The 25,573-nt window shown below is 35.1% G+C and overlaps 1 protein-coding gene across 4 annotated transcripts in view; it reads left to right on the forward strand.

The window, feature by feature from the left end:
- ACOXL (acyl-CoA oxidase like) overlaps positions 1-25,573 on the forward strand; it is a 495,343-nt gene that overhangs the window by 322,638 nt on the left and 147,132 nt on the right. For 3 of the 4 annotated variants that reach the window (XM_031950986.1, XM_031950985.1, XM_031950988.1), the window contains exons 13-14: positions 3,087-3,176; positions 17,843-17,952. In XM_031950986.1, the coding sequence (XP_031806846.1) occupies positions 3,087-3,176; positions 17,843-17,952 (200 nt within the window). The remainder of the gene's footprint in view (positions 1-3,086; positions 3,177-17,842; positions 17,953-25,573) is intronic. The other variant, XM_031950987.1, reaches the window with a different exon arrangement.

The raw sequence follows: 25,573 nt of genomic DNA on the forward strand, positions 1-25,573 counted from the left end.
ATACCATTCTCAAATGCTTGAGAGGAACTGAGAGATAATACTTGAGAGGGAACAAAATGATATGTAGAAAAAACATCTAATATAGGAAGAAGAACTGGTGTCAAGTTTAAATTCCAGCACTTGTTGACAGGTTTAATTTCCCAGCTTCAGTTTCTGCCTTTTGAAAATGGAGATAATCCTTACTATAGCTACCAGACAGAGCTATTATGAGGATTGAATTACATAATGTATCTAGAATATTTGTGGAACTATAAATCAGTATATGCATTTAAAGGATTATTATTATTGAGGATATAGTAATCTGAGTTCTTGGTAGATATTGCCCTATTTTGATCATTTGGAATGAAATAGAATTAAGTGATGTTGAGCTGGGGATCATTATTTGTCCATTTCATAGAAACAATTGCATTTCTATGGGCACAGCAAACACATTTATTAAGCGACTATTAAGTGTAATGTCCTGAGAGAGATGCAAATTTTACATGACATGACCCCTGCCCTCTTGGAACTTAAAATCTAGTAGGGAGGTAAGACATAAAGATAGCTCCAATTAGGAGTGCTTCAAAGGAATTCAAAACAGAGTAGTATATGAATACTAAAGGGAGATATCATTGTTGAGAGGGGAAGATCACAAAATGGGAAGGGATACTGATGGCAGAACAGAGATGGTATGGCATATAATGCTTAATTATGCAGACAGTTGTGATACAGTGGAAAGAATACTGTGTTTGAAGTCACAAGTCCTGAATTTAAGTTTGGGGCAACAAGGTGGTGTAGTGAATAGTGTTGGGCTTGAAGTAGTTTAAATATGGCCTCAGGTACTTACTAGCTGTGTGACTCTGGGCAAATCACTTAACCCCGTTTGCCTCAGGTCTTCATCTGTTATAAATGATTAAAAAAAAAAAAAAAAAAAACTTTCGACCTTATCCAGACCATTGGTGTTGTACTCAGACAGAAATGGCAGGGTTACCATTCATAAATATCCCTGCAGTCCACATAGTGCTTTAGTTTTAAAATGTAATGTAATATATGTTTTGCTGCATTTTTATTTATTTTGTTAAACATTTATCAATTACATTGACTGTGATTCAGAATGCACTCCACACTGTTGTAGAGTGGACATTATGTTAAACACCTTTGATTTAGTCTAAACTCCCATCTTATAAATAAAAGAAGGCTCTCAGAAAGAAGGTCACACAATTAATAAGTTGCAGAAACAGGATTTGAACTTGTTTTTCCACTAAATCTCACTACCCTCTTCATATGAGATGATATGTGTAAAACAACTTTGGACTTTATAATAGAAATCTTCAAGCCTCTAATCAGAATTAAGGGTTAGAATGCAAACATCTTGGGGAGAAACGATTGTGGCTGAAAGTGACTCTGTTATCAATATTCTTTGATCTTATTGGGAGAACAAATTTTGAGAGGAACATCTGGGAGTGGGGTTTGGATGGGTGGGAAGGTAAGGAAGTAGGAAAGTGGGGTGGTGATGATGGTGTGGTGAAGAACAGACTAGAATGGGATCTCCAGAACCTTTGGTCTCAACTCACAGCTTTTCCTGGTACAAACACTACTTTTATTTCAATTGCTGATTTTGCCACTCAGACACAGAAGACAATAGCCCCCAGAAATTTTCTTATTGATTTCAAGAAGTTTGGAACTGAAATCAGTGTGTGTAGAAATGCCAGGATTATATGAAGAGTATTGCCATAACCAGGTACTCTTCTTTAACAATGGTAATATGTGATAATAAATTAGCTGCTTTCTCTTCCTTTCTTATTAATTGTCCAAAGGTATGAGTTGATTTTTTTTTCTCCAGAGGCAGCATACCTCCTCTGTGGTTCCAAGGATAGAGAAAAATCATGGCTTAATGGAAAAAGTGATGAACTTTCCTAACATACCTGGAATCATGAGTTTGAATCCTGGTTCTATCCTAGGCTCTATGACCTGAGTGACCCTGGATAAATCACTTAATTTCTCTAGATTTGCTTATATGTAAAATGAATATATTGGATTAGATTGCCAGATCTTGATCCCATGAAGACATAATTCCCTGACATTTGTATGTCCATGGAATTTGAATGTTTTCAGGGAAGGATGAAAAATGTTTAGAATAATTTGTTGAATTTTCATGTTATTCATATGAGTTAACATTGCAATTTCATCCTTCTGGATCTTTCTTCCAATCCAAACATACTTTCTTCCTATTTGGCTCTGACTAGGATCCTACCACAAGTCCTCACTGGAAGTCTACCACAGGTACTTAAGGGATCTTCTAATTCTCTCAACTTTGGACCTTGCATGCATATTATACAGAATGTCCATCAGTTGGTTCAAGAAGTATTTATTAAGACACAAAAATGATAAATACTCCTTACCCAATAGGAAATTACATTCTGCTGAGATGATGATGGAGCACGTATGTTGTTCAGTCATATTTTACTCTTCATGAACCCATGGAACATAGCATGAATTTTCTTGGCAAAGATGCTGGAATGCCTTGCCATTTCCTTCTCCAGAGAATAGAAGTTAAGTGACTTGCCCAGGGTCACACAGCTAGTATGTGTCTGAAGCTAGATTTGAACTCAGGTTTTCTGGACTTGGTGTTATGTCCACTGAACTACCCATATATACAGATAAATAAGTTGGAAATATATACAAGATAACAAGTAATATAAGGGTAATGGCACTCATAACAATCAGATAAGGAAAGGCCTCTTGTAGATGACATTGGAACTATGCTTTGAAAGAAAATAGGGATTTCAAGAATCAGAGGTGAGGAGAGAGGGCATTCTTTGTATAGTTGCAGAAAGTAGAGTATAATGTGTGATGAACCGCAGGCAGGTCATTCATCCCTTGCTTTCACCATCTGGCCACTCCATCTTTTTTTTTTTGTCCCTAAGCTTCTCTGATGATATCCTTTACAGTGTGGATCAGCAATTTTCAAATATAGCATCATTGGTAATAAAGATAATAGTCTCAAAAATAAATCTGGGGAGTGATATGTACAGATCCCCAGGCTAATGAGTAAAATGAGCATTTATGTAATCAAGGATGTGTTTTTTTTTTCCTTCTGGAAAAAGGGCTACATGATGGAAAATCGGATCTCAGGCTTAAAATGTGACTCAGACGTGTTTGTGACCTTTGAAGGCGACAATGTGGTTATGCTCCAGGTAAGGTTCCAAAGGCACTCACTTCCCATAAGTTGTTTAACTTGTAATAACAAAAAGTCCCTGAGATGCAGAGGTGTTCCATGTGTTTTGTCTGTCTAAGATTTCATCATTGCCTTTGGCAGGTGATAGCCTGTGCACCATTTGATTTTTACAGTATGTGATGGTGGATTAGGATTGTTCTCTTCCAGCTGATCTTTTGATGTTGAATTAGATCCACTTGTGATGGGAAAACTGCTTGTGCTTCTCCAGGCAGATTCTCTGGGCACCAAGATTATTCCCCAAGAGTTAGTCAGGCACTTCTGTAAGGTGATTAGAGCTCAGTTACACACACTGAAACAGTAAACTACTAATTGGTTCCCTGGTGGCAAAACCAAGTGAATTTAGCTTTCAAAGGGACCCAATATTTTTTTTAAAGCCTTCATTAATTTGGCCTGAATTAATTCAGAATGTGTGACAATTTGACCTGTGTGGAGCTGCTTTATTTGTGAAGACAAGAGTTCATGAATAAAATATGACTTTAGCTACTAGAGAGTCCTAGAAAAAGAAGGCTGGCCTTGGAATTAAAGACTCTGGGTTTGAATCCTACCTAAGTCTGCCGATTACTACATGTATAATCATGGGTGAGTTGTGGGGTCCTCATGTCTTCATCAGCAAAGTGAGAGAATAGATTTGATGAACTTTGAATGTCTTTTCCAGCTCTGAGCCTATGATCCAGTCATTCTATGATTGATGTATTAGAGAAATTGAGCATGGATTTATAAAGTTGTAGGTAGGCAATCAAGCTCCTCAGAAGTAGCTTCTCAATGGAGAGAACCTAGTGAGGTTCCATGATGTCTAACTAGGATATTTGTGTTGCAAAGCCTTGACCACAAACTCTGGCTCAGGGTCAGCATGTAATGGCCTTTCAGTCAAAGACTAAGACATGATTACCACAAGGTTGAAAAGAAAGCCCAGAGAAAACTGTGGACATTGGAACTATTCTTTGAAAGAAAATAGGGATTTCCAGAATTAGAGATGAAGAGAAAGGGCATTCTCTGGATAGATGCAGGAACTGGAGTATCATGTGTGATGAGCCACAGGTAGGTCATTCATCCCTTACTTTCACCATCTGGCCACTCTACCTTTTTTTGAAAAAACTCATGCTGCCTAAAATAGTGACATCAAGTATAGCGGCCCAGGAAAGCAATAGGAAGAACTGGGAGTCTTTACTCTGTTACCACTGCGATAGCATCTTGCAATTACTGCTTTGTGATAGGAAAACAGAAATGAATCAGAATGTATATCTAGCAAGGCCTAGAAAGTAGAAATGGCTAGTAGATAGATTATGTGTGGATTAAGATTAAAAAGAAAAAGTAAGAAAAACACCTTCATGGGAAAATTATGTAATGCTTTAAATTTGCAAATTGCTTTACAAATGTATCTTACTTGAGCCTCACAACAAACCTATGAGGTAAGTCCTACAGTTACTAGTCTTCCCATTTTTATAGATGAGAAAACAGACTGAGAGAGGTTATCAACACATTATAATAGAAAGAGTACAATTTTGGGGGATCCGAAGACCTAGATTCACATCTTCTATCACTGACTTAAAGGAAATAATCTCAGCTTCAGTTTTTTCATCTCTGAAATGAAAGGGTTGTATTAGATATCCCCTTCTCAGCTAAGGTCTTATATTCTGCAAGAATGCTTCTCTTAGTTCTTCTTTAATCTTAGTGCCTTCCTTCTGAGATTACCCTCCATTTGTGATATATGTATATCTTCTTTGTACATAGTTGTTACATGTTGACTCCCCTGTTAGATTGTAAGCTCCTTGAGGACAGAGACTATCTTCTGCTTTTCTTTATATCTCCCGCGCTTAGCACAGTGCTTGTTGATTTTACTTTAAGCTTCTTTTTAGCTCTAAATCTATCATTTTATGACTTATCAAAAGTGATGCAGCTAATGTGTCTTAGGTGGTATTCAAATTCATTTCTTCCTATGCAAATCTGTGCATCTCACTTCCTTCTCAGAACTCACAATGGCTCCTTATTAACTCTCAGATCAAGTCTTCTGCTTGACATTTTCTTTATAACCATGCCCCTTTTCTGTATTTCCAGTCTTAAAGGTTAATCTCCTCCACATACTCTCTGATCTAGCAGCATTGACCTACTCACATTTCCTCAAATGCAACATGCCATTTCTTGTTACTATGTTTTTTCACTGGCTGGCTATCATTAGTAGGATGTGTGATCCCCATAATCTTAGTTTCTTGGCTTCTTTAAAGATTCAGCTCAAATTTATCATCTACAGTAGCTGTTTACCTCAGCTACTACTTTACATGCTTTCCCCTCCTCAGATGCCTTACATCGACTCTGAACCTATTTTTGTGTGTACTTATTTTTATGTGGTCTCTTCTATTAGAATATAAGCTCCTTATGGATGGGAACTATTTTTAACTTTCTTTGTATTCTCAAAACTTAGCATAGGGACTTTGCACAAAATAAATACTTAATATGTTGCTATTGACTGATTTGACATGAAGAAGCTTGGTTTTATTTAAAGTATGCAATCTTCCAAAGGGTATCCAAGCTTCTGTCCCCCTTTTAAATTCTGGGCCCAGATTATGAGTGGTATATATACAGAATACTGATGGGCCTACTCTTTATGCTGTCCATTTATTTGCAAACTTTTATCTGGACAGTATAAAAAATTCTTGTTTTTTCAAGGGTGGATTTCATATTTTTCTTGTATATTTTGCTCTCTTATCTCCAGCATAGTGATATACATAGTAGTCCCTTAATAAATTATTGTTAAATAAGATTAATTAATTAGACCAATTTCTTTTGAAATTAGTATTTTTTGTCAATATGTATGATTTCACTTATGTAGGAAGTTTCTGGTATGAATACTCCCTCTACTGATATAGATGAGGAACTCATTAATAACCTATAATCTTTAAGAGCTCCTGTGGACATTGGAGATTTATAGAACTTGTTGGGGTCATATAGCTTATCTGGGTCAGAAGCAGTACATAAACTCCTATCTTCCTGACTCCAAGCCTGACCCTCTTTCTGCTTTGCCATCTTGGCTACTTCTCAGGATAATTCCCAAAAGCTTTTCAGGGACTCTATGCTATTTTGGGGCTTAATGCAATAAGTATTAGATCCACAAATAGCAACAACTAAAGGACCTCATCATCTAGAAGGAATCCTTCTTCCACTGGGACTCCACACAGACGATGCTCTGTGATGATGGCAAACCCCTTTGGCAAGCATGTCTCTTTCTTATTTGTTGCTTGACATTAAGAATCAGAGAGTTGTTTAATCAAAATACCTTTGTTGCCACATTTTTTCAAGAACTCTTGTATGATTTTGAAATGCTTGGGAAACCTGCATATTGGTGTGCTTTCTACTGAATAAGTCTACAAACATTAAGTGTAGTGGGATTTTATTCTCCATAACTAGAAATCAATCAGATGACTATAAGGATGTCTTCTGTACAATATAAATTTCTCTGTCTCCTTTTTCAAATCTGTTCTTGATGCTTGAGTTGATTATTCTCATAAAATTATGTAAAGTTTTAAAAGTAGTTATATAGCTAAATAAGGTCATCAATAATCTTTTAATCACTTTTCTGTAATGATAATATTAGGTTTCCCCCAAACCTTTGGTTTCTTTCCTGTTCTTTAAGATATTAGAAGCCATTCCTCTAGACCCACAAATGACTTTTCTTTCAGAGTAGACTTTCTCTGGGTACAATTGATCCAGTGTTGCTTCTCTTTTGAGCTTTGTTTTTTTCAGCATCATTTCCATTTCATTAGATTGAAAATCAGGGACTGTGACACAAAGAGTTCAAATGCTAGAGGACTACTGTTACTAGAGACAAGGATTTGTTATAGAATTTTTTTACAAATTTGTCATGTCTTTATTGTTCTCTTTCTGATAAATACCCTTAGGATGATTTTGCTTTACTGGATCTCTTACCAAACAACTGCTCATTGTTTATGAGGCAAAACTATTGATGATATGCTATCATCCCCCTCTACAAAATTTTACAAATTAGCTGATATTTTATGTGCTTCTTTGTTGCCCATCTTTCCATTTGGAAAAATCAAATGTATTCTGACTAATATCTCTAGGTTCTTGGAATCTCGTTGTTGTAAACTTCCATAAGAAATGATGGTAGTCAGCATCAATGTATGTTTTTTTTTAAATCCAATTTTTATTTTTTTGCATCAGTAAATTATTTAAGTAGGTCATTTGGATTGCCTCATATGTAGACCTAATCTCATATTTATTCTTTTAATTTATAATTTATTCTTATTTTGCTTAACTAATAAGAAATTATTAGTCAGACTATACATAGATGAACAATTCAAAAATCATTCCCAAATCAGATTATCAGTTGTTTCCTATCTGTTAGAATCAGTTTCAGTTTTTTGTGACTTTTTTTAGTGGTTACCATGTCTCAAGCCTCCAACTTTTTTTATTTAAGAAAACAGACATTTGGCTATAGGACAATCTATTGAAATGTTTTTTCTTTTCTTTTCTTATTGTTAAATCGTATTTTCCAACATAATTTTCATCATCTCCTGTGCCCACTTTTACATAGGCATCACCAAATAAAAGGTATATTTTTGTTTAATTTGAAAGGTCTTATTGATTTCTTCACAAAATTCCTATACCTTCTCATCCTTTGTAAAACCAATAATATAATTTCTTAGATTTTTCCTCTATCAACTTTCTCTCCAGTACTAAACTATACTTCCCTACACTGGTTCCCTAGCTTTCTTTTCAAGAATATGCCTTATTTAACATATACTGCTACCCATAATCTTTTACCTATTTTGTTTCTTTTAAATAAAGTTTTAGAGCCATAGACAGTTTCATTTCACCAACTCTTAGTGAAAGCAATAGGGACAAATTTGCCTTCTTGCATTAAGATCAATGGTTCCTCTTGCTTGTTGCCTAAGTTTTGAATATTTGTGTATAAACATGGGAAGCTGTGGACTTGGCTAATCTTCTTTCTAGGGTTTTTTTTTCTCTTTTGAATTATAAGGATCTCAATTGTAATTCTTCCTGTTTTACTGGATCTCCCCTTTATGGCTTATATCTTGGGATATATTTAGAGTCTGTCTTTTCTTTTCCCCATCCCTTTTACTTAGATATTCAAGACATTCAGAAAATATATCTTTTGAAGGTATAATCCGTCCCTGATTGGAAATCAGTTGTTCCCATATTTCAGGCCATGATTCAGCTACTTGAATCTAACTTTCAGGTACCATCTATTTTGTCAACATTTTACTTTCCAGGATGCCCAACTGGTCAATAACAGATTCAAGATTCAATTAGTTTCTATACAGTAATTTTGTTACATACAGGTATATCCCAGAAAATGTTGCCCCTTTATCCAATGACTTCATTAATGCCTCAAAGCTATACTGCATTGTGAACTCACTGAGTCCTGCTACAACATTGCTCAACGCATCACTTATTTATAGCAGTGATCAGAACCTGCCCCCTGTAGCATTTCAAACTAGTGGCTTATTGTAATACATTTTAGTTACCATCTAATTCTATTGTTGCTATGGGTTTTAGTGGTTGGTTTCTGTTGTTGTTTTTATAGTGAGCCAACTGATAAAGCAATTAATAAATTAGATGCAAAGACAAAAATGAAATAATTCTTGTCCTATGCCATGTTAGCTATATTACTTTTACCATTATTTGTGTCAGTGTCCTATTACCCCTATTAAATTGTAAGCTCCTGAGCTCATTTATTTTTTTATTCTTCTCAGCACCCAAGCACAATAATTCGCACATAGTAAATACTGAAAGAATTAAATGAAGCTAGTTAGATCAATTTCCATTCTTCTTTGTCTAGAAGAAGAAATTGGGAAATTTTGGCCTGGATAGAACTACAAAAATAGAGATACAGTTGGCTGGGTTTCACTTGGTGTTCTTTAGGATTTAATCTATGCTTTGGTTCAGTTAATTCCTTGGCTTAATGCAGCAGTTAAACATTCATCTGAAATGCTGAGTTATCCTGAACTTTAAAAAAATTATGTTAGCCCTTTGTAAATTTGTTGGGATCTAATTTAACTACTGATGCTAAGAAACAGTCAACTTTGGGGGCAGCTAGAAAGAGCAGTGAATAGAGCACTAGTCCTAAAGTCAAGAGAACCTGAATGACACTTACTAGCTGTGTGACCCTGAGTAAGTCACTTAACCCTGACTGCCTCCAAAAAAAGAAAGAATCAACTTTGAATTCCAAAATTTAAATAAACTTTGGGCTCTTAGAAGGATAGCTAACACACTAGATGGCAATCAAGATTAAAAAAAATATTTTAGCAGGCTATAACACTGGGGTCAAATGTAAAAGAAAAAAGTAATACATTAAGGCTAAATGTTCAGGCTTAACCTATATTTTCAAAAAATCAGCTTGCTTAGTACAAGATAAGTAAGGCATGGCTAGATAGCAGTTGCTTTGAAAAAAATCTAGAAATTTTAGTGGATCACCAATTCACTGACTCAATAATATGTTATGGCAATAAAAATTAATGCAATCCTGGACTGAATTAAGAGAGATATTATATCTAAGAATAATTGTACTCTGTCCTAGTAAGATCACATCTGATGTATTATATTTTTATTTTCTTCAGCATTGTTTTTCAAGTTTTGGTTTACTTTTTTCTCAATATATTTTATTTTTCCTTAATTACATGTTAAAACAATATTTAGCTTTGTTTTTTTTTTTTTAATTTTGAGTTCCAAATATTATTCTTTCTCTTACCTCTCCCTAAAAGGACGAGTAATCAGATATAGGTTATACATGTACAATCATGTAAAACATTTCTATATTAGTCATTTTGTACAAGGAGATTTAAATAAAAAAGAATAAAAGAGTGAAAAATAGCGTGCTTCAGTTTGTATTCAAACAGTATCAATTCTTTCTCTGTAGGTGAATAGTAGGCTTTATCATTAATCCTTTGGGATGTCTTGGATCATTTTATTGCTGAGAATAGCTAAATTATTCACAGTTCTTCATCGTACAGTAATGTTGTTACTGTGTAAAATATTCTGTTTTCATTCACTTCATTTTGAAATGTAAGTCTTAAAAGATTTTTCTGAAATATGAAATCACCCTGTCTGTCATTTCTTGTAGTACAGTAGCATTCCATTACATAGATTAGAGGTATATTGATAAATGTTTAACAATCAGTTCCCTGGTGAAAAAATTAACAGATTCCCCCCTTTTTTACTTTAAGCTTATTTTATTTTTTTATAATTATAACTTTTTATTGACAGAACATATACCTGGGTAATTTTTTACAACATTATCCCTTGCACTCATTCCTGTTCCAACTTTTCCCTTCCCTCCCTCCACCCTCTCCCTTAGATGGCAGGCAGTCTTATACATGTTAAATATGTTGTTTCGGTTATGTTCAACTCTTTGTAACCCCATCTGGAGTTTTTTTTGCAAAGATACTGGAGTCGTTTATCATTTCTTTCATGAGTTAATTTTACCAATGAAGAAACTGAGGCAAGCAGGGTTGAATGATTTGTCCAGTCACATAGCTAATAAATATCTGAGGTCAGATTTGAACTCAGGATGGCAAGTCTTCCTGACTCCAGGCCCAACACCTAAATATTCCAATTTAAAATAAAATCTATACTATCAACATTTTCTCCATCACTTTCTTACTTTTAGACAATCTACAAAACAAATCAAGCCCTGATTTGTAATATTTCCTGATTACTGAGGTATAAATGCTTACACTGAAATTTTAATGATAAACTGTGGTTTGACCTGGTTCCAGAAAATCCATGCATAGAGATAAGGATTAGATCCACAATTTTCATACTTTGTCTAGGACATGCAAACACTTTAGCCCTGCTCTTGTTCCTTCAAATTATGATTTCTCTGTTATGCTTAAAATACTCTTATTTACAAACATTTAATAATCAATAATCAGGGCACAATTTTAAGGAATGTGTCTATGGTATAAAGGAAAGTAGTCTACAGTATTCCTTCTTTTTAAGAGATGAGACTTGCTTATTCATCTTTGAATTCCTCATAACTCCTAAACTGTTTTGGGCAGTCAATAAATATTATCGAATGATGAGTATAGACGTAGAAATGAAATCCACAGATAATTCCTAAACCTCCTCACAGGCCCATAGTCTCCTTTTAAAGCCCCCCTTTTACCTTAAGGACCTTAAAATGACCCCAAAACATGTTTCCATGGAAATATCTTCTGGTCAATGTGAGTACTCTGTGGGGTAATGCAAATGAAAATGCAATATCATAAATGATATTGTGGGGATGGGTTGTGATATAAAAGAGAAGGACAAGCAAGGAGACAAGAAGACTAAAATTGTGATTCACAAATTTTGTAACTTACAAAGTTTGGTAACTTACTCTAAGTCACTAAGTCATTCATTTATTCTACAAATATTTATTAAAGGCCTCTTGGATTTAGGTGCTGTGGGAAAAAAGAAAAAAAATGACATATATCTTCATTTCAAGGAGTTTTTTTTCTATTTCAGGGAAAGCAATATATACACAGACATGTACAATATAATTACAAAGTCATTTATTTCATGATGGGAGGATGACAGCGGCTTGGGGTGTCACAGAATTTCATATTTGGAATTCCCCTCAGAGGATATATACCTAAGAACCACTCTAAAACATTCTCTACAGATTTCATTGGCTCTCATTTGAAGATCTTCCCTTATGAGAGTTCACTATCTTATGATCTACCCATTTTCCCCTTATATTGTTCTAAATGGTTATGATACATTTTTTTCTGACCTCAAGCTAAAATTTGCCTCTGAGACTTCTGAACTTGACTGTTGGGTTACTAAATTTTAAAACATAAAACTTTCCTTCCAATTAAATTATTAAGCAAGAACAAAAACAGCATTGGCAAGGGGAAGGAGATGAAACTGGACGAAGGCAAACAAATGGCAGACCAGAGAAGATTGAGTAGTGGTTGTTGGTAATATTTGGAATAATAATTTACTGTAATCATCAGAAGCCATGCTTACCAGCCAAATGACCTCCTCACCAATTTAGCACATAGTGGGGATTTAATGAATGTTTATTCACAGACTCACTAAATGGGAGATCTAAACTGAACAAGAGGAGAGAAATGAGAAATGGGGGAAGGAAGGTGGCCTGTCCTTCACACCAAGGGCCACAAAATGCTTACTGTGTGACAAGCACATAGTGTTGCAGAGGTGCTAGGAATACAATTTTTTAAAAGGCAGATTCTATTCTTAAAGAACTCACATTTTGACTGGGGAGATAACACATGTAGGGGAGTTCAGTAGATGGAAAGACCTGGTAGTCTTTTGGGTTCCATGGGAACACTGATGGCAAGAATTTGTAGTCTTTAGGATCAGTGTGACAAAGCAGATAGAAACTGCTAATAGACATGAATAAAAACTCCCATTTTTAAGAACAGGGAAATTATAATAAAAGTTTCAAGCAATTTTAATGAGATTTTTTTTTAAAATAAGGCATTTTAAAAGTATGAGTGAGTCTGCTGACTTTCCTTCCTTTCTGCCTCCTTTTCTCCCTTCTTCCTTCTCTCTCTCCCTTTGTTTCCTTGCCATAATCATGGTGACCATATCTATCACAGAGGTTCTATCTGTCCAGGAAAAAACCTTAGAATCAGATGTTAATTAAAATGTACTATATTACTTTCTGTGGGAAACTTTTAATTATTGAATTGGGTGATTTTTCATTCAGAATTCCTTTTTCAACAAAATTATGGCTTCCTCGAACCATTTCTGGTTAAGTGATAGTGATGATGATGATGATGATGATGATGATGATGATGATAGAGTTTTGAATGCAAAAGTTAGGTTCTTTGCTATTTGCTGTATATTTGCTGTATAAAAATGATTGCCTTCCAGGCCCTAATTAATTGTGATGAAAACTCGGTTTCTAGAAGGCAAATAATGAAACAGTTCTCTCTTCTCAATAAAAAGCTCAAGGACAAAGTATTGCATACCCTAACAATCAGTTGTGATCCCTTTGCTTAACTACTTGTCTTTAAAAAAAAAATAGAATTCAATGGATTTAGAGACTATATTGGGAAAATAATATATAAAAACAACAATTAAAAAAGTAACTTCAATATTTTGTCTCTTATATAGTGGGGAAAAATCGCTCTTTTCAGAAAAACTTTAAAAGTACATGCCTCTTTAAGTCAAAGTTGACATTTAGAACAAATGAGATGCAAAATGTTTCATGTGTACCCTTGTTTTAAGAAGTGAATTAAATTGAATAATTTTTAGAAAGGAAGGGACTTTAGAGATCACCTGGACAAAGCTACTCTGTCCCATTTTACAAATGAGGAAACAGAGGCCCTGAGAGAGTAACACATTGTCATTTCCTTATTTTAAAGATGTTTTTATTGATATTGTATGTTTCTTAGACATACATAACCATAGTAGCCCATGTATCTCCCCCCTTCCTCTCCCAGAAAGCCATTCTATATGACAAATAGTATTTTTGGAGAGGAAAAAAAATCAGCAGAAATGATCTGTACATTGAATAAGTTAGAAAACATATGCAGTGTGTAACATATGTAAATCTTCTACACCATGAAGGAATAGGTTGGGGGGTGTTTTTTCATGTTTTCATTCATGTAATTTTGTTACATTTACTTTTGTTGTTCTTTGTTTTTTCCTTTTATATTGTAGTTACTGTGTATATTTGTTTTTTGGTTCTACTTACTTCACTTAGCATTAGTTCATATAGATCTTTCCATGCTTCTATATATTTATTACACACATAATTTCTTGTAGCACAGTAACTTTCTATTACATTTATGTACCATAATTTGTTTAGCCATTCTCTTTCTTTCCAATTCTTAGCCATTACCAAAAAGTGCTGCTATAAATATTTTGAAGTATGTGGAAGCTTACTTTCTTATGACTTCCTTGAGGTATAATGTAATGTTCTCTGTTGGTTTGGTTTTCTTGGAGCAGCTTTCCTTTCAGTTCAGTAATTGCCACATGAGTAGACAGGGATTAAAGTCCAAATCCTTTAACTGTCTCTTTCAATGTCTTATCTCCTTTCCTGGGGCCTGCTTAGTTTTCTTAGAGGACTATCTCTCTCCTTGGTTCAGAGAGCTTGAGCTCCCGCCTGCCTTCTCTGGCTTCGGAATCTCCCCAAATAAATCCTGGCTAAGGTTCCTAGTTTATATGTTCTACACCGAGTATAAACCAATCATTATATCACTAGGAAACCATTATTTGTTGTAAGATTAAATCAATTATACTGAACCATGCTAAACTAGATGGTTACATTGTCTCCTCAATTCTACTGACTTGTTTAACTTGCTCCTTGTTTCAAGTTCAGAGTTCTGGCCCATAACAGTATAAATTCTCTGATTCAAAGTCTATGTCTGATCAAAGGATATGGACATTTTAGTAATTTTGTTTGCACAATTCCAAATTGATTTCCAAAATGGTCAGACCATTTCACAACTCTACCATTAATGTATTAGTGTGTTTATCTTTCCACATCCCTCCAACATCAACTATTGACATTTTTTGTAATATTTGTGAATTTGCAAGATACAAAATGAAACATTTTGATTCGTATTTATCTTATTATTAGTAGGGCATTTTTTCATGTGGTTTTGAATAAGTTGTTGTACTTTTGAGAACTGTTCATATCTTTGACGATTTTTCTGTGAGGCAATGGCTATGTCTATCTATACATATAGATATAGATATACAAATGTCTATATATGTATATATGCCTGCTTGTGTGTGTATGGTTTACATATCTTGGATACCAAATTCCTTTAAGAGAAATAAGATACAAATATTTCTTTTTTTCCCATTTGATTTTTCTGATCCTGGGTGCATTAATGATGTCTCCATAGAAGCTTTTTAGTTTCAGGTTCCCATTTCTGCTATAAATACAGTTACTTTAATCTTTTTTTAAGGTGGCCCTATTCCTACTGGCTCTCTTCTCTTTACCCCTGAGTCCTTTTCTCATCTGGTTCCTTTTGGGGTTTTTCTTATTAATTCCTTTTTATTTCTGGCTTTTATCTGGGTTTATATGTGTTGCTTATGTGTGTGTGTGTGTGGGGGGGGTTATGTGTATATACATATTCCCTTTCTTTTTGATAGATTCAGTAAACTTAGTCAAGTATATTACCTCTCCCTTTCTTTCCCTTTCAGCCAATCCTGTTCCTTACTTTTAAATTTCATTTTTTGTGTTCCTTTCCAAAAAAGATTTCTCTCATTCTCTTCATTATCTATCCTCACAGTCGACTCCTGATCCCATTCTTGAATTCATGACTCCTAAAATCATTTGATCTCTTCCTGTGTATTCGATATGTAATCAAAACTTCTAAGATAGTCACTTCAGGCTCTTCAATCTAGGTGCTTTCTGCCACTGCCTTGAAAGGCTTGCCCTGTGGATTCCATCCTGAACAATATCAGCTATTCCAAGTGTCCAAGAGGACGTTACCCCATGACTGGGCACCTTTGTCACAATCCCCTTATTATTCATCCCACTTTTGATATATTTTCTCTCTTGTTGACCTTTTTTCCCTACATCTGCCTGGAAATCTCCTTGGATTCAAGTTGTCTGGTTGCCAATTGCTTCCAATGCTTCCAATTCCCTTTCTCCCAGGACAAGTAGATTTTTTTCTCCCTCAGATCTCATCCAGTGTAAGGTCCTCATCAATTTTCACCAATGTTCTTTCTTCACTTCTGGGAACATTCGTTAGTGGAATGCCCTCCCACATCCAAAGTAAGGCCTCTTTCCTTTCCCTCCCCTTTCAATCTTTCTTCCTTCCTCCTCACTTTTTGATAGGCTGTTCTCTTTCTGAGACTACAGAAGTCACCTTCCCCACATTGCTAGCCCTTAATTTAATACCAGTGTGTAACTTGTTTTCTTTTCTACCTCCTGTTTCACTTTGTGTGCAATTAAAAAGCAGCCTTTATTCCGTTTGCTGTTACTGTCCTTGCCTGCAATGCTTATTTATTCCTTTGGAGTTACTGTTGTTTGAGGTGTCTGAGAAGCAAATAACCTCTTCAGTTTTGGTTTTTTTTCTAAAAATATTTCAAATTCTTTATTATTAATGTCCATCTTTTGTTCTATATGGTAAAATTCAGATATGCAGAATAGGACAACCTGGACTCTATCCTGAGCTCCATAACTTTTGGAAACACATTATTCCATTTCTTCCTCTTTTTCTGTGGATACAGAATAGTCTTTTAATTTTTCAAATTGTCCTTTCCTTTGTATTTGAAGGTTTTTCTCCTCATAACTTAAAGAACTTGTTTCTGAATTTAATTATTAAATTTGACCACTATGTGTCTTAGAGATTGCAACCTTGGATTTTTTTATGGAGGAGATCTGTTAATTCTTTCCATTGAAGTTTCATTTTCTGTTTAGATATTCTGGGCAATTCTCTTCTAGTATTTCCTTCATTGTGGTATTCAGGTTTTTATCCTGTCATGTTCTGGTTTTGAGTGAAGTCTGTTTTGTTTGCATAGTAGTGAGCATATTTTCTTTTCTTTTTTACTCCTTTTCTAGGTTGTCCTTCACTTCTGTGTATTTGCATTTCTAATGTATTTTTTCTCTTTTGTTTCTTTGATGAGGCCTGTCATTGCAAATTCAAACTTTTCTATTCCATTCATTATTTTTGCTGAGCAGGACATGAATTTTGTGCTCATAAGTCTCATTTCTCTTTTAAACCACCCAGGAATAGCATGTGGTGCTTCCAAGTTCTCCTCAAATTCCACAGGGTCCTCTGTCTCATCAAGCTCATCAAGTGTGGAATCATTTTCGTTTATTTTGCAGTATTTATTCATAGATGCCTGAACTCATTTACTAGATCTGGAGGCCATATTTCTTTCTGTTGTCACTTTTTTTTCTGGTTGATTTATTTATGTTCAAGGTCTTTGAGTTTTCTTCTTCCTGAAATCTTTGGTACTTTCAATCTTTCCCCTCTATTTTCCTTATCACTCACTTCCCAATTCCCTCACCTCTAATTAGTCTCCTGCCATACTGGGCAATTCATGGTTCATCAGTCTAGGTCTCTCTCTCCTGTCTGACTTTTAGGTTGTTGAAACTGATTTCCCCTCTCCCCCCCACTAAATGCTGTGCTTTTTCCTTCAAGTGTGGTACAGTCCTGACACGTTTTTGCTCCTCTAGGGCTAAGGCCAAGCTGATTCTCCTGGCCTGAGCAAACTTCCAAAGCCTAAAATTGGGATTTCCATGGCACTTGAAGGAGGAGGGAAAAACAGGACATAAGGGTAGGTTTTGATGTAGGTCTGTGTCATGTATTCAGATACTACCAGTAGGGAGGCTGCACCAGAAGTGGGAGAGGAAGATTGAGGGAGTTCAGAATCATCAGAATTGAGCAGGTGTTACTGAGGTTTTTATTAACCTTTTTTTTCTTTTTGGATTTCTGGGTCTCCTGGATTATAGAAACAACTGAAGTTGATTATCTTCAATGCACAATTTTTGTTTTGAAGAGGATTTGTAAGGAGAAAATGTCTTGTTGCTTATGAGACCTAGAAGGATATTCAGGCACTTTCAAAAAGATGAATATACTGCAACAAACACAATACTGAAAGCAACATTAACATTTCTAAATTATTTGAGAACTGATCGGTACTCTGAAATGTGAATTCTATGCACAGGTGGTGGTACGGGAACTCCTTGCTCAGTATACCAAACAGTATGAAGAAAGACCACTTTTTGGCCTCCTTCGGAACTGGACAGAGTCTGTGAGTGACAACTTGAGAACCAGGTATGTAGAGTTAAAATCCCCACAGTTAGCAATCTTCTGCCCACTTTCCCCTCTCCCCAAATAAAATGGAGCTCGGCATAGTACAACTTACTGTTACCCACTTTTGGAACTACCAGTCCAATTCAATTAACCCAGTAAACATTTAATTTCATATTGTAAGTAAATTATAAGGCTAATATATAAATATAGATATATATATGGCTAAATAATAGCTAAGTGCTAAGGATGGTTGATATTGCTGGATCAATGAGTTCATCAGTGTTTGTACTACAGAAGACAACACATCCATGGCCTCTCATCCTGTGAAAGTCTAAATCAATATCTTTAAATCCAGTTTAATTCAATAAGTATTTACTAAGTGCCAACTTCTGGGTTGTAAATTAAGTAGTAGGCATACAAAGACCTAACTAAATATGGTCCTTATACTCTAAGAGATCATATTTTATAAGGATAACACATTTATCATATAGTCAGTGAGTAAATATATGTACAAATTAAACACTTAGGTTTGAGAGGAGTATAGAGCTCATGAAAGAACACAATAGGAAATAAATATGGAAAGTGGGTTGGAGCCAGTTTGCAAAGGTCTTCACACACCAGGCCTTAGGGAATTACCTAAGTGGCTTGAGTGAAAAATATTACAGTCTAGTGCATATCATTTTTTTTTAGCAGTGTGGGAAACAAATTAGAGAGAAGAAACTGGATTGAAGGAAACAATTTCAGAGACTCTTAGGATAATACAAGTCAAAGAGCCTGAATTAGGGTGATAATTATATGAATGAGAAATTCTATAAGAATCTACTTGAAGCTCTGAAGGATTAGATTTTTTAAGATTTTGTAGATGCCAGTGGGGTGCTCATGCTATCAATTCTTTATTTTTCATTATTGTTATAGTCTTTAACTGGCCTGCTTCTTTTGCTGGACATGTCTGTTTTTGATGTAGCCTTTGGTACCTTTTCATATATATTGTTGTTATTAATGATGTACTGTTGATTACTTATACTCATGATAGGTAGATAAGATGAAAAATGAAGGGAAGGAGGAAGGAAGGAAGAAAGAAAGTAAAGAAGCATATTAAGTATTGACTTCATTATTTTAGGTATCATGTGCCTTTCTATTTATCTTTGGATCAGCTGTGATTCGATTATCCTGAGATTATGCTGCTTTATGAATCACAGATACATGGCATCACTAAAAAAAATGCTAAAATTAAAGGGAGCACTTTGGGATTGTTGCAGGCTCTGAAAAAAGTCCTTATTCAGATGTAATCCAGACCACTTTCATCCTTTACTTCAGCACTAGGTTCTTATCAGTGTCCAGCTACAATATCTTCTCCAAAATTTGATGCCCATATACCATGATCTGAGTAACAGGCTTTCATTATCCATTTGGGTTTTCCTATGTAGATTATTAGAAAGATGTCTTCTGAGTAGTTTGACATTCATTGCAATAAGCACAATGTCATCCAAAAATGAGGTCTTCCAGAGAATCTTAACATCTATCTGTAAGTTCTTCCAGTTGGACTTTGCATGTGACATCCTCCCTGATAATGTTAAATACTTTTAGCAACCATATGGAATAGAACCCTGTTCTGTATATCTTGATTCTGATAAACAGGGGGTCACTGAACAAAGTTATGTATGGTTCACCTTAACATAAACAAATTTTGAAACACTAAGGTTTTTTGTCACTAATGGGCCAATTAAAAAAAATCAATATATAATAAATATATCAGAATCTTGGATATACTAATCTTCTGGCAGTTTTATGTCAATGAAGTTGTTTGCTACTATTTTCTGTTGTTTGTGAAAGCCTACTTCATCCCTTTTCATGCTTCCATTTTATATATCCTTGATATGCATAGACCATTCTTATAAAGAATTTTACAAGATGATTAAACAAGCATTTGAGTGTTTTTTGTCAGATCCAACTAGTCTTCTGATTTGTTTTCTTAAATCCTATTTGCACTTCCTTTTGAGGATATGAGGAACATATACATATAACATCAGGTATGAGTCTCCAAATTTAGTTACAATTGCTAATGAGACAATATCACATAGAAATATTGATATGTGTCCCATTTCCTATTTGTTCCACTTTTATCTATAAATTTTCATCGGAAAATCTAGTTTAGTTGAATCACATGTCAAGATTTCTGCATGTTTGTTTTCTTCTTCATTGCTTTATTAATAAATGTTTCATTAATTAATTACCTTTTGTTTTATGGAATATTTTTGCTTGTAATTCTATCTTTTTTTCTCTTTTGAACCTCTTATTATAGTAATTGTGTTAATAAATGGTGATACTGTTAGTTTCTTTGCTTTTATCTATTTTTCATATTCAACAATTTATTCAAATAGATCAGATTAGAGCTGTTGTAATTACACACAGTGTCTTTTTCTCATCTTTATTCTTTTCCCAGTTTTGTGTTAATTTCAATCTTTACCCTTTACTCAGTTATCTGACTGCACAAAGACAATCTGAAATTTTTCCCACATTGAGCAGATACTTTCTTCCCTCTGTGTGTGTGTGTGTGTGTGTGTGTGTGTGTGTGTGTACACATTTATGTGTGTATATGATTTTACAATACAAGAGCATACAACAAAGTTAGCAAGATGATGAAAGGCCTTGTGCTCATTCCCTGTGAGGATTAAAGGAAGGAGGGATTTATTTTCTGCAGGAGATAACATTTATTGGGGAATAGCTATCTTCAGGTGGCATTGGACTATCAGATGAAATAAAGATTTGACATTCCTGCTTGGTAGCAATTGGTAGAAATTACATAAAAGGAGATTTAGAATTAATGTAACAAAAAAATTTAGACCTGTGTAACAGGGTGCAGCTAGATGGCCCAGTGGATAGAGCACTAGCCCTCAAGTGAAGAGGAATTGAATTCAAATGTTACCTCATTAATTGTGTGATAAGTCTGGGAAAGTCATTTAATCTCAATTGCTTCACAAAAAAAAAAAAATTAAAAACTTGGGGGCAGCTAGTTGGTGTAGCCCGTAGGGGTCCTCAAACTTTTTAAATAGGGGGCCAGTTCACTGTCCCTCAGACTGTTGGAGGGCCGGACTATAGTAAAAACAAAAACTTTGTTTTGTGGGCATTTAAATAAAGAAACTTCATAGCCCTGGGTGAGGTGGATAACCGTCCTCAGCTGCTGCATCTGGCCCGCGGGCTGTAGTTTGAGGACCCCTGGTGTAGTAGATAAGAGCACCAGCCCTGAAATCAGGAAAACCTGAGTTCAAATCTGGCCTCAGACACTTACCACTTCCTAGATGCGTGACCCTGAGCAAGTCACTTAATCACAATTGCCTCAGCAAAACAACAAACAAACAAATAATTTAAAACCTAACATAACTGAGAGCTACTGAGAACTACTGAGAGTAGAACTAGCTCTTTTTGAGAGGTACTGATTTTTCCCTTGATGGAAGTCTTCAAGCAGAGGCTGGATAACCATTTGGATTTTTTTTTTTAATAGTAAGTATTCTTATTGACATATGAATTGAACTAGCTGTTCTCTCAATTCTCTTCCTAAACTACAACAGTAAAATTCTGTAATCTGGTTCAGCATCCTGATCTGCTGCTTCTTAGCAAATATTTAATAGTAGTCATTATTGATTGCTGTTTAAATATGACCCTTCAAACAGTTCCAAATCCACTTTGTAGTACTCTTATTCTCCTAATTCTCTGTTACATCTCTGAACCTTTTAACATTAGGAATCAATACCAGCATCATTTGTTCAAATATCCTCCGTCAAAGGTCAATTTAATTAATCTCCATGAAGCCTTTTTACCCCCTTTCTCTGCTTCATATTAAAATTTTCTTATGCTCCTCAGATTTCCCATAATGCTTTCCTTGGGTCTAATCCTTTAAGTTATACTACTTTTCTCTTGTATTTTATGTATTTGAATACATGTGTTTTCCCTCATTAGACTGTATCTCCTTAAAAGCAGTTTGCATTATAACTTTTTTATACCTAGCACCACTCACATTGCCTTATGCATAATAGGCGATTTTAAAAATATTCATTGAATTTAATTAAGTGATTTGCCCCAGATCATCCAGTGACAGATCTGGGACTAAAACCCAGGAGCATTGGCTTCCATGTTAAAACACTTTCCTTTACATTACATTGTCTCCCTTGGTTTATGAAATATAAATTAATTTCAAGTTTTCAGAACTTGTTATTTCTGGATTGCTATTTCCCCCCTCACACTCCAGAACTGTAACCACTGGTATATTGTAAAGATGGGATCCAAAAGCTATGATGTGAGTACTACTTAAATATATCTTATGTATGTTTTTGTAAAAAACATGTAGGAAAATTAGAATATATGGTAAGGGGTCTGGAAAGGATGTAATAGGAATGGTCATAGGAAGCTTTCTCTTCCAGGATGGAACTTCCTGACTCCTCAGGGTAAAATTTCAAGTGAAGATAAAAATGCAGATTACAACTATTGCTATTTTTATGTGAACCAATATTTCAGCTTTCCAGTGTGTGACCAAAAAAAAATTACTTTTTTTTTTTCAGGAAGATCTAAAATAATTCTACTGTCTTGTAGTGAACAGGCACAAAATATAATGAAAGAGTATGTGTAAAGTCTTAAAGTCCAATGCAAATTCTATAATTACTATCATCTTCATCATCACTATTCCACTTTCTTCTTTACCTAATTGAAGGAATATACAAACCAATCCAGTTCCTTTTTCATTGAGCATTATCTTTGGGTTTAATAATCAATTAATTAGCAAATGCTTATTAAGAACTTGCTGTGGATGAGAAGTTCAAAAGAAGTCTAAGGCATGAGTCTTAATCTCTAGGTTCTCTAAGTCTTGCTTATTATTTTCTCCCTTTATGCTTCTGTTTTTATAGGTATGTTATCCATTGTATCTGTCTTTAGCATTCAGGTATGGGGGAAAGGAAAGTGTGGAAAAAGCTTCTTTGATAATTGGAGCTAGAAGTAGAATTTTTTTTTTATCTTTTGAGAAAAACAATTGGTGGGAAGCTGCAGTGATACATAGGACAGTCTGACCACAGATTCAGTCACCCCAGGAAAGAAGATGACTACTTTCCCAAAGAGTCAAGTCTTTATTCTTCATGAGGATCGACAGTGAAGGGAAGAAGGCAGCTCAGAAATAGGTATTACAATGATAGGGGTCTGGGAATGGCAACCTGAGAGTGATTGTGCCATAGACCAGCAAGGGAATATGAACAACTGAAGGAATGGTTGTTGCTAGTTAGAGGAATAATGACTCCCAGGAAATGAGCCATACCCCTTTGATATTGATGCCCTGGGGTAAAGACCCAGTTGTCTTGTACTAGTTAAACTTCTGCTGGTGGCTCAAGTTCTATGGCCTTGAGAAATTTCTATAAGAAGTGGTGCATAACCCTCATGGCAATATCAACAATACAGCATAGGCACTTAGCACTAGTTTCAAAGATGGCTACATTGTCACCTGGAGTCAAGAATGACTCAGAACCTGTAGTCCTAGCTGAGTAAATATTTGAGTGCATGAATGAATGAATAAATATTCAGAACCAATCTCAAGTTTTATTGATATCTATTAACTCCAGAGACCTTTGATAAAAGAATCTATGTCATAATTAGGAGGAGCCATAGGCAATGGAGAGAGGTAGTAAAGAAGAGGAAAGAAAACTGGGGTAAGAATAAGGTACCATATTCATAGTGGCCTAAGGTAATCAATCAATCCATAAGATTGTTAAACAATTGGGAATAGAGGGGGGGAAAAGGGAGCAGTAAATGGATACGCCAACCTTAGTAAGATAGTTGAAGCTTGAGTAGTAGCAGAGCAGCTGGTTTGTCTAAATTGGTCAGATTTAGCAGCTGTTTCAAGTGAGTCAGATGGAACAGTTCCAGCTCAGCCCTGAGGGGGATGAGGTTAGTTCTCTTTATATGTATGTTTCTGTAAAATGCTGTGGATATCCAGACTTTACCAATGTAACTACTAAGGTGTCCTTTGGATTTGATGTAAAATTTGAACTAAACTAATTCCAATTTTTTTTTTCTTGGCTGAATTAATTAATTAATTAATTTGATGCCTCTGGGTCAAATCTGCTTCCAAACTGGGTCCCAAATATTCTTCCTTTTAATTTGTCTTATGTACACCACTATTGTCATATTTCTGTTTAGAAAGGGAATATTTATTTGGGAAGTTTGACAAAGCTAACCCACATATTAGTTTCTATTCTTTGTGTAGTCCTTGTGATACCTTGTAATCACACAGAGGGCTCAGGTATATATTGGGGCATTTCCTTACTTTCTTTGAAGGAGAAACCCTGGGATGATTTTTATATGGTAAACTTTCTCCCTTCTACCCCATCCCTGGCCTTTGTTAATGTTTTAAGATGTACTCTTCCTTTTATGTGTTCTCATGAAATATTGTTTATTAAACCCATGTCTTCTCAAATTAAGAGAAGTTTTCCTGAGACCCAGAAGGGAGATATGACTCTTAATTAGTTGAGAGATCTCTGAACTAGGGATGCTACATAGGAGAGCAGGGCCCTTCCTTTACACATCCTTAAAGAAGACTTCATGAGCATCCATATTTGCACATGCTTCTAGGATTGGATCCTTATTGGTTGGTCACTTGTTGCATTATATTTTAAGCATACCTCATATATTAGAATTTTAATATTTCAGTATTGCTGTAGGGGATACAATGGATAAAGTGCCAGGCCTGGAGCCAGGAAGACCTTTGTTAAAATCTAACTTTATAAACTTACTAGCCATGTGAGTCATCTAGCCTCAGTTTGCCTTATTTTACCACCTTGTAAAATGGAGATAACAGTTTTTGGTAGGAAATGAGGTAATGATTATAAAGTGCTTAGCACAGTGCCTGACACAAAATAAGAATTATACAAATGTCAGCTATTATTATTATTAGCTCTAAGCCAAGGAATTTATTCTGTCTTTGTTTTTGTTTTATTTCATGTCATATGTTGTCGTGCTAAACGCCATATTTCAATACAGTTATTGCTGGGGAAGAGTAGAGCACCTGGCATTTCAATCTGGACAGGAAGTCACACAGAGAGACTAGAAGGAAGATGCCCACAGAGAGCAAGTTTCACCATATACTGCCACTAATTCTATATTGGGATTTTTCTTTCCTCAAAATTCATACAGCACTTTGCTTACATGACTCATGCACTTGATACTCTCTGCCTTTGCATTATTATTATTTGTGAACATGTCACCCTCCAGCCTAATGTTAGATTTGAAGTCAAGAAACTTTTGTTCAAATCTTACCTCACTATGTGAGCTATAGGCAAGTCATTTAAACTTTGAGCCTCATTTTTCAAAATGTGGAAAATTCAAATCAGTTCAATATGTATTTATTACATACGTGTTATGCTCAAAGCTTTGTTGTTGTTCTTGTTTGCCCTTTGTTCTCAAAGTGGATCATTTCAAAAGGAAGATTATGTCATGACTTGTGAATGAATTGGATTTAGGTAAGGGAGAACTATGCCAATCAACAGTCTCACTTTCTCCTCCAAAGCCATCTGGGTCCTGTGGCCAGATATAGATCAGAATGCCTGAAGATGGCCCTGGATGCAGGAGAAGTTGGCCTTTTTATGCTAAAGTCTTCAACAAGTTT

Source organism: Sarcophilus harrisii, chromosome 2 (genome assembly GCF_902635505.1).
Source record: "Sarcophilus harrisii chromosome 2, mSarHar1.11, whole genome shotgun sequence".
In the NCBI taxonomy this organism is placed as follows: Eukaryota; Metazoa; Chordata; class Mammalia; order Dasyuromorphia; family Dasyuridae; genus Sarcophilus; species Sarcophilus harrisii.